The 9,686-nt window shown below is 53.4% G+C and overlaps 1 protein-coding gene across 1 annotated transcript; it reads right to left on the reverse strand.

The window, feature by feature from the left end:
* Positions 1–327: 327 nt before the first annotated feature.
* Positions 328–4,630, reverse strand: LOC132231342 (toll-like receptor 12). The gene is made up of 2 exons (XM_059690297.1): positions 4,373–4,630; positions 328–4,264 (listed from the first exon to the last, which is right to left on the reverse strand). Exon 2 carries the CDS (start codon positions 4,249–4,251, stop codon positions 1,537–1,539), a length of 2,715 nt encoding a protein of 904 aa, XP_059546280.1. The 5' UTR covers positions 4,252–4,264; positions 4,373–4,630; the 3' UTR covers positions 328–1,536.
* Positions 4,631–9,686: the final 5,056 nt, after the last annotated feature.

The raw sequence follows: 9,686 nt of genomic DNA on the forward strand, positions 1-9,686 counted from the left end.
ACACTCCCAACGTCTGTGTATTTTTTTTTTTTAATCCTCAGTGGAGGATATTTTCCCATTGATTTTTAGAGGGAGTGGAAGAGAGAGGGAAAGAGAAACATTGATGAGAGAGAGACATATCAACTGGTTGCCTCCTGCACAAACCCCAACCAGGGCCCGGGCCGGGGAGGAGCCTGCAACCAAAGTACATGCCCTTGACCAGAATCGAACCCGGGACCCTTTGGTTCACAGATCAACACTCTATCCACTAAGCCAAACCAGCTAGGGCCCAACATATGTGCACTTACTTATAAATTATATGCATGTAGTACATATATAATTGCATGACAAGCTAACTTTTATTGAACACTTACAATGCATTATTAGGTCCTGCTTTCCGTGCTTTATACATATGAACTCACTTAATCCTCGGAAAGCCCTTTGAGGGAAGGTGTAATACTATCCCATACTACAGAAGAGGACACTGAGGTGCAGAGGTTCAGTAGCATAACAAAGCCATGAGACTAAAAAGCAGGCAGACTAGCTTCAGAATAAAGTGATATATGAAAAAATACCAATAGAAGTTTTAAAAGTTCCTTCCTCAGCCCCAGTGGCTCATCTTGTGCACCACCATCCCCCCTTGGAGACCACTGCTCTGGGGACTCCCAGACCTGTGAGGGCTGGTACAGTGTGGTCAGTACTTTGAGGAAGGGAAGTGCAGGAAGTTGTGGGAACCCAGAGGCTGGGAGGTCAGGAATGGCTTTTGGAGAAAGCGATGGCTGAATTGAGCCTCAAAGGATGCACAGCAGTTCCCCAGAAGAAATAAATTGGGAGGCAGGAATAGCACATGCAAAGGCCCAGAGGCAGGAGGTCACGGTGTCCTGGGAGCTGCAAGCAGATTAGCACGGCTGCAGCACGAGTGCCAAGGAGGTGGGCTCCCCTCCCAGTGCTGCTATGAGGTTCAGACAAGGTGACAGATATGACCATGCCTTCATGTCCGCATGGAGGGAATAGACAATCAGCCTGCTGCCTCCTGGGCAGCATCCCAGCTTTTTGGTCCTCGGCTGCCAGTTCCCCTAGAACCCAGATGGCGGAAGGGGCTGCTCTGCCCCTTGAAGAGCTGGTTGAACTTGGCCTGGACCCCATTCCAGAGCTTAGGAGTCCTCTGACCCTTCCTTTCTTTCCCATACTCTCCCTGAATCCCCCCTTTATTTCCTTCAGGCTACAGTTTCCGTGACCCCACCCCCTGCACCCTCTTTCTCATGTGAGTTTCCATCAAAAAACGAAAAGACCAATTAAGCCATTCATTTCATGCATTTAGTAAGTTTGCTGAGGATCTGGACCTCTTGAGGTCACATCACATACCTCATGGCTACCTGCCGCCCCTCCAGAGCCTTCCAAAGCCCTGTGTTCCCATCGCCATCCGTCGATCCTCCCTATACACAGCGCCCGCCTCCCAGAAGCTCCATTCAGTCTCGCTCACCGACACAGACCCACGCTCTCCCTGCCAGGATGGCTTTCCTTCCTATCCCACCCTCCGACCCACATGCACTCACTCTAGCCCAGCCTGGCTTGCTCCAGCCTGCTCCCCAACCACGCCCAGAAGTCGCCCTTGCTCTCCTCTTCCTTGGGCCACACGCAGTAGTCTCCCCTGCGGAGCAGCCGGGCCAGTCTATGGTAGCGGGGGAGCTGGTGGCGGGAGACGCGCTCCAGGAAGACCAGCAGCAGCAGCGGGGGGCGGGGGGCGGCCAGCAGGAGGGAGGTGGCCAGGCGGAGCTCCAGGCGGCAGCGGGGGGTATGCAGAGCCTGGCCACTCAGCACGCAGAGCGTGACCTGGCTGCTGGCCATGCTCTCCACCACGTTATCAGCCACGTCCTTGCCTGGCTCGAAATCCCGCTCAGGGAGGCAGAGGCGGAGTCCCCGGCGGCCCTCCAAGGCGGGCATTAGCTCCTGCACCACCCAGGCCTGGTCTTGCCTACAGTGGGACACAAAGACGTCATAGAGGAACCTCTTGCCCTCACCCTTCGGCCCCCTCAGATCCTGAAGCCAAGCCCTGAATAAGGCCTGCAGATAGAGGAGCCAGGAGTTCCTGGCTTCTTGCAGGAGGGGCAGCGAGATCAGCAGAAGCAGCAGGGCAGAGCTGCCCAAAAAGAGTCCCAACTCTAGAGTCCTGGGGCAGTGACTCCAGAGAAAGGGGAAGAGGGGTTGCTTGGGGTGGACCCCGGCCTCTGGCTGGCACAGCTGGACTGACGCTATGTGCACATATGTTCTGGGGGACCGCTCCAGCCAGGGCTCCGCCCAGGCATTGGCACACTGGCAGGCCAAGGACGAACCCAGAACATACACGTACTGTGGCATCTGGGGACTGTGCTCCTGGAGGCTGCCATCCAGCACGAGGCCTGCCTCCCAGTCTAGCACCAAGACCTGGAGACTCCCCAGGCCCTGGAAAGCAACCGCGGACAGTGTCTCCAGCCCCGTTTGGGCCACATGCAGTACCTGGAGCCTGGGCAGGTCCCCCACCAGCTCCTCCAGCTGCACGCGGCGGGGCTGCGCTCGGGACAGCAGTCTCTTCAGCGTCAGCTCCTGTAGACTGGGCAGCCCGGTGATGCAGCAGGGCCTGGGGCCGCGCCCATCCCCCTCTACCCTCAGATACTGGAGCCTGGGGAGCTGCCAGAGGAAGACGCTGGGGTTGTCGGGGGAACAGAGGCCCTCCAAGCTACTGCCAAACAGGGAGAGTTGGCGAAGGGCAGGGAAGATCTTGGGGACCTTCTGGGTCCCCAGCTGTAGCCCCCAACCATTTAGAGTCAAGTTCTGTAAGGCTGGAAAGACAGGAGAAGCCAGCTCCCAAAGCTCCCCGCCTGGCACCGCGTGAAGCTCCAAGCTGGTCAGCCTCGTGGGCAGGGACAGCGCTGTCCCAGAAGGGCCAGAGCGGAGCGGCAGTCTCAGGTCACGCAGACTCTCCAGGCCCCAGAAGTCCCAGGCTGGGCTCAGCACGATGTGGGTCTTCAGCAGGTTGAGGGTGGTGAGCGCAGGCAGAGGAGCCAACCAGCCCCTGCCCAGGGCCTCCAGTGGATTGTTACTCAAGTCCAACACCTCCAGCCTCCCTAAGCCCTGGAATACCTGGCCCTCCAGCCAAACCAGCTGGTTCATCTGCAGTAGCAGCTCCCGCAAGTGGGACAGACAGGAGAAGGTGTGAGGGGCCAGGCTACGCAGCTCATTGCTGGACAGGCCCAGGGCCCGCAGCCCTGGCACGGCTCCCGTCTCATTCGGGCACAGCACGGCGCTGCGTAGCTTGTTGCCTGATAGGTTCAGTCTCTGAAGCCTGGGCAGGGCAGCCAGGAAACCTGGTGGCAGGTCCATTAGCCCACTTCCCTTAAGACTCAAGCTCTTCAGGCTCTCGCAGGAAGCCAGGGCCTCCGGAGCTATGTGCTCTATCCGCATCCGCCCCAGATTCAGCTCTTGCAGCTCGAAGTGGGCAACTGTCCCGGCGGGCAGCTCGGCCGTGTCGGTGTATGTCACAGACAGGGCGTCCAGCCTCCGCAGCCCCAGTCCCATCACTGCAGCTGCCTTCATCTTCGTGTGGTCCAGATTCAGAGTCCCCAGCTTGAGGCCCTGGAGGCCCCCAGGACTGGCCATCTTCAGCCGACTGTTTGACCTCAAGTCCAGCGTCTCCAGAGTCCAGGCATCGCCGGAGGAGGAGCCAAGCACCAGGTCTGGGAAGATGTCGGCCAGCTGCCCCACATCCTCAAGGCAACTCAAAGTGACCGACAGCCGCCGTAGGTTGGGAGGCAACCGGACACCCGAGTTCCCATCCAGGCAAACGCCCGAGAAAGCTAAGTACTGGAGGGAGCTCAGGTTGCCAAAGGCATCAGGGGGTAGGAAGAGGTCCTTCACGGGGAGGTGTATGAAAGACAGCCGCTGCAGCTGTCCCAGGCCCCGGAAGGCTCCGGGCAGGATCTGTGTGAGAGACAGGGTCAGCCCCAGGGCCTTGAGGCCAGGGAAGCGGGAGAAGGCGTCCGCGGGCAGAACCGGAGGGGAACCACGGAGACAGAGCCCCTCCACACCCTGTGGCACAGCCTCCAAGGCCTTTGTCACGTTGGTCACCCCGGAGCACACCACAAGGAGGGGCAGCCTGGAGTCCAAGCCGCAGAGGAAGAAACGGGAGACCAGGTGCAGCCTGGAGCCTTCGGCCACTAAGCAGTTGGGGATGGTCCAGCCTGAGATCAGAGGAGGGAGCAGGAGCAGACCGGGCAGCAGCAAACGTCCGCCCATCTCAGCACCACGTCTGCTCTACAGACAAGCGGAATCAGAACCTGACTGTCTGCTCCCCTCTCTTTCCCAGAGAGGAACCCAGACCCCTTCCTCCCCTTTACACACACATACCCGTACTCACAGCACCGGCAGGGTACACCGCGCCCTGTACCAGGAGGGTCTGGAAGCAGGGACTGAGGGCCGCAGTGCTTCCAGATTGTAGAACTGCTGGGAGGGCTGGGCCAGACCGAGAGACACTTAGCTCAGAGGATCCAAGGGTCAGGGAAGGCAGAAGTGCTCTCGTGAGAGGAAGGGCCCGGGTCTCACTTCTCTGTTGTGAGGAAGCGAGCATTTCTGAGCACAAGATTTGGGGCCCAAAGCCCAGGATCCCACTCTGCCACGGGCCTGAGCCGGGCACTGCACCTCTCTCGGCTTCAGCTTTCTCATCTGTAAGCTGAGCATACGGATTCCTGCTCCATAGGATTGCTGCGAATTACATTTAAGTGTCAGAATGAGGGTTCTCTCAGCAGCCCCTTTACTACTTCCTCTGCTCACTTTGGAAAGGAGGTCTTGAGCAAATCAGGATTTTTGAAAAGCAGATGTTTTACAAGCAAAATAGTTCATCAATGTGATGCCTTCATGGACATCTTGTAATGCTCCACATGGAATGTTCCAAAAAGCCCAAGATTTACCCAAGAGGAGTCTAGGGCCCCATTCCTGCCCTTCCAGGCTGGGGCTAGGAAGAATGCTGTCTGTGGCCTCGACCTTGACATGCCCTACCGGATGGAGCCAGGACCCAGGACCCCAGGGGAGAGCAGAAAGAGAAAAAGCAAGGTGCTCTTTGATGATCTCAATGCATAAACTATTCAATATCTGATCATGATTTTAAACAATAATAAACGCCGAAGAAAAGCACCTTCATTGAGGTTCTTTCTGTCTCCACCACCTTCTTCCCTCCCCAAACCCCGTGATCACCTTGTCTGTGAGTTCTTAACTGGTCATCAAATAATAATCTTTAATCAAACAAGGTATCGGTGATTTCATCACGTAATGGTATTCAGGTAACGACACTAGAAATTCTCAATAAAAAGTAGAAACATTTGACCCACAGCTCTACCAACAACAAAAGCAATGGCTTTGGTTGCCTAAGTTAACTTCCGTTGTTATCCCAGCTTTAAACATTTTTCATGTAACCCCCATATCTTTTTTTAATATATATTTTTTATTGATTTTTCACAGAGAAGAAGGGAGAGGGATAGAGAGTTAGAAACATCAATGAGAGAGAAACATCGATCAGCTGCCTCCTGCACACCCCCTACTGGGGATGCGCCCGCAACCAAGGTACATGCCCTTGACCAGAATCGAACCCGGAACCCTTCAGTCCGCAGGACAACGCTCTATCCACTGAGCCAAACCAGTTAGCGCTAACTCTCATTTCTTACACCTTCGTATATACTAGGCATCCTGAGAAGCACTTTAAACAATGTAAGCCCAGAAATGTTTTATTTCCCAGAATCCTTTTTAATCTTATATAATAAAAGGCTAATATGCAAATTGTCCCCTCCACTGGGAGTTTGACGGGGACCAGGAGGCGGGGCCTCACCCATGCACGAATTCGTGCACTGGGCCTCTGGTAATAAAATACCTAACAATTGAGAACCTACTATGTGCCAGTCATATGCTCTTTTCACTCTAACAACCCAGTTTGAGGGAGGTGGGAGGTGGGGGAAACAAACCCATGAAAAGAGGAGTGACCCGGATGTGCCTTGTTCCTCCTGCTAGCAGACCACACTTCCTTTAATGCATATGCAGCCCTAATCCGAACCCTCAGTCCCCCTCACCACACACACATTCCCCAAATGGAGAGCTGTGGCCCAGGAGGTTCAGCGAGTGTGTCCCCGAGGTCACTCGTTTTTTCCTCTGTAGAAGGTGAAATGCCCCAGCTGTTACTTCCCCATTGGGTTTCCAGGAGACAGTTGGGGTTTGACTGTTTCTTCCTTGTTATTGCCTCTGTGTTTCAGGTGTAATTCGCAGGCAGCCTGCGTAACGGACGCCCTTGTGATGTGTTAGGGCAAGAGATGTGTGAACCCTCAGTGCTGTGTGAGAGGAGTCTGAACAAGGGCCACAGGGTGTGGACATGTTTTCCCTGATGCACAGAACAGATGGGAATCCAGCCCGGGCGGCCGGGCAGAGCTCTCTGGGAGGAGCTCCCGGTCGTCCTGCAGCAGCAGCAGGAGCCCTTCTGGGGAAGTGAAAGAGGTGGCCCCAACAGTGGCCCCGGCTTCTCCATTGTCTTCGCTGAGGCTGTGTCTGTGATGAGGAACAGAAATCAACTCAGACTCCCCCAGGTACTATCTGTTGGGAGGAATCTCCTGGAATCCTCCGTCAGCTGGGCCTGGGGAAGGACTGAGGAGTGGAGCATCAGAGACCTGCCAGTCGCTCCTGTCTCCCACCTCTGCTTCAGCTTTCCCCCCGAACCGCCATCTCTGCTTCTATGTTCTCATGGCTGATGATGGCCACCCCATCCCAAGGGAGCACCAGGCCAGCTTTGGGGGGAGGAGGGGTGCAGAAGATCCCTCCCTCCCTGCTCTAATCACGTGTACCCTCTTCCACCCGCTCCTACCACCCACCGCATCTGCTGTAGGTCCCTCCTTCCCTGCTGGCTTTGATGCTCTTTCTCCGCCCCCACCAGGGAGCTCAGGGGGAAGGAGAAGCCAGCATCTTCCCTCCTTGGGGACTTCTGAGAAATCCCTTTCCATATGGTTCCCGTCTATGTCGTGACCTTGCTGGGATGCTCTGCTTGGGGACGAATGGCTTTCTCCACAGATCAGGGAGAGAAGCAAAATGTTCTCTTGCTCAGCGTAGCAGCTGTTATATCCCCTAAAAAGGCTTGCAGGTTGGGCTGTTAGGAGCCATTTGGTCCTGGTTTCTCAGTGTTCCCTTTCCTTTTGGCCTGCAGATTGTATTATCTAGACTCTTTTTTTTTTTTAACAATGTGTACAAGGCCTATTAGATACTCGCTCTATTCCCTCGCTCATGCACAGTTATTCCGAGCTGCACAGGATACCAAGGCCAAGGAGGCAGTTGCTGCCCTTGGGAGGCTGGTGGGAGGTGGGGGAAACAAACCCATGAAAAGAGGAGTGACCCGGATGTGCCTTGTTCCTCCTGCTAGCAGACCACACTTCCCTTTAATGCATATGCAGCCCTAATCTGAACCCTCAGTCTCCAAGACTTCAGGAAATCCTCTTACCAGGTTTCCTTTACCCAAGGATCTCTGAGAATTCTTACACGTTCTTCCTATCTGTGGTTGTCACTTGTCTCCTCTGTCTGCCCTACTGGATCCCTGGTGTGGACCTCGACAGGGCCTCCCCCCAGACTCCCTCTCATTCAACTCTGTTTAACACAGCCATGTTCCCAGGGAACCCCGGGCTCCCGTCTCTCCTCTGCATTCCCGCCCTGGGTGACCTCATTGGTCACATGGCTTTTACATACCACCCGTCTGCCAATGGCTTTACAAATCAATATCTCCACCACTGACTTCTCCCCTAAGCTCCACACTTATATCCAACTGCCTATTTGTTGTCCTCATGTGGAGGCCAAACCGGCAATTGAAACTTAACTGAGACCGAACCATGTCCAGCACAGCCAGGGGTGAACCTGAGGAGGGGCGGTGAAGGATTAAAGACGACAGACAAGAGAATACAGTTGGGGCCAGGTAGGATCACTGTGCCTGGATGAGGAAACAGTGACACAGCTGTAAGCCGAAACTTTATTTATAGTCAGATCACACAAAGCAAAACAAGGGCAAGATGTTTACAATGTTCTTGCAAATTTCAAATCCCCTTCTTTCCTATTGTTGCCATTCTCTGCTTTGTTTTGGCAGCACTTGCTGCACCTCCCACAGCCCATATATCTTAGCTACCTAGAAACAAGGGAGGACTATAAAGTCAAGCTTAATTGTGCTTAGGAGGGCTCTGCCCTCCAAGCTGGGACTTATATGTGGCTCTGCCACTGGTCAGTCTGAGGCTTGACCCCATAGCCACTCCCTACATGAGACCAAACAAACTCCTAATTTTGTGCCCTGCTATACCCACCCCAACCCACTCCCCTCCAGCTTCTCAGTATCAGGGGACATTGCAGTACATAGCATGACACTTATCCACTTAGTCGCTCACTCTACAAACCTGAAAGGCACTCCTGATTCTCCTCTTTGTGTGTATGTGTGTGTGTGTCTATGTGTTGGGAGGTTGTTTGTTTTGTAGATATGTGTGTGCCTGTCTTTTTGTTAATCATGAGTTAATGTGCTACAAAACTGATGGCTTTGCAGATGGGTCACCACTTTAGGAACTTTCTGCCTGACACAAACAATTATCCTAGGCCATTTAGAGGGTCTGCTCTCCCATCCTCTTTTCTTAGAAGATAATATGATTTTGAACCTAAAACAAAACAAAACACTTTGCAGTTTTTCCAACAATGCAAAAAAAAAAAAAAAAAAAAGACCATAGCATTGTTAAGAAGAAGAGGAAAAAGAAGAGGAAGAAAAGAAGAAAACAAAATAGAATTTAAGACTAAATCATTAAGTTAAAGTAAGCACCAAGCTGAAATAATACAAGCTATATTACCAGAGCTACAAAGCACAAAAGCAATGGAAGTTTTCATTTATTTGCCTAACAAACGATAGCCTACTATGCCCAGGCATTGTTCAAGCATGTCAAACTCGTGGCCGACGGGCCACACGCCAACCACAAGTTTGACATGCTTGCGAGTGGTAGGGAATGAGCAGTAAACAAAATATAAAATCTCTGAGCTGTGGAACTTAATTTTAATGAGAGAGAAAAGACAATTGTAAGTGAATATGTAATATGTCTTATGATAATGAGTTCTATGGAGAAAATAATGAATGAGATTGCAAAGAACAAGGAGTGGGGATGGAGTTGCAATTTTAAGTAGGGTGGTCCCGGAAGACCTTTCTAACGAGGTGACATGTGAGCAGAAGCCTGGAGAGCATGCGAGAGACGCTGCAGCTCTGGAGAAGAGCACTCAGGCAGGAGGAAGACCAAGCGCAAAGGCCCCAGGAGAGAGTGTGCCTGGCCTGTGAGAGGAAAGGCCAGGTGGCTCCAGGTGGCTGTACTGGAACGAGCCAAGTGACCCAGAACCTGGCTTAATCTAAACGTGGGTGCAGAGACGCCTTCTTTTCTGATTTGCCCATCCCTCTTCGCGCCAGGAACCCTTTCCCCAGGTTTCCTGAGCCATCGGACAGGAACTGCTTGACTCCTCACCCCATCCCACGCCCACAAATATAACCACTTCACCATTCATCCTTACAGCCTTTCTCTCACTCAGAAGTGGTGTTTCCCTTTCTGTTCAAGGTTCATCTCAAGAGCATCTTTGCTCTTGGTCCCCACACCCATCCCCCCTGAGAGCTGTCTCTCCCTAGTACTGGGTACTAATTCCTC

The sequence above is a fragment of the Myotis daubentonii genome, chromosome 3 (assembly GCF_963259705.1).
Source record: "Myotis daubentonii chromosome 3, mMyoDau2.1, whole genome shotgun sequence".
In the NCBI taxonomy this organism is placed as follows: domain Eukaryota; kingdom Metazoa; phylum Chordata; class Mammalia; order Chiroptera; family Vespertilionidae; genus Myotis; species Myotis daubentonii.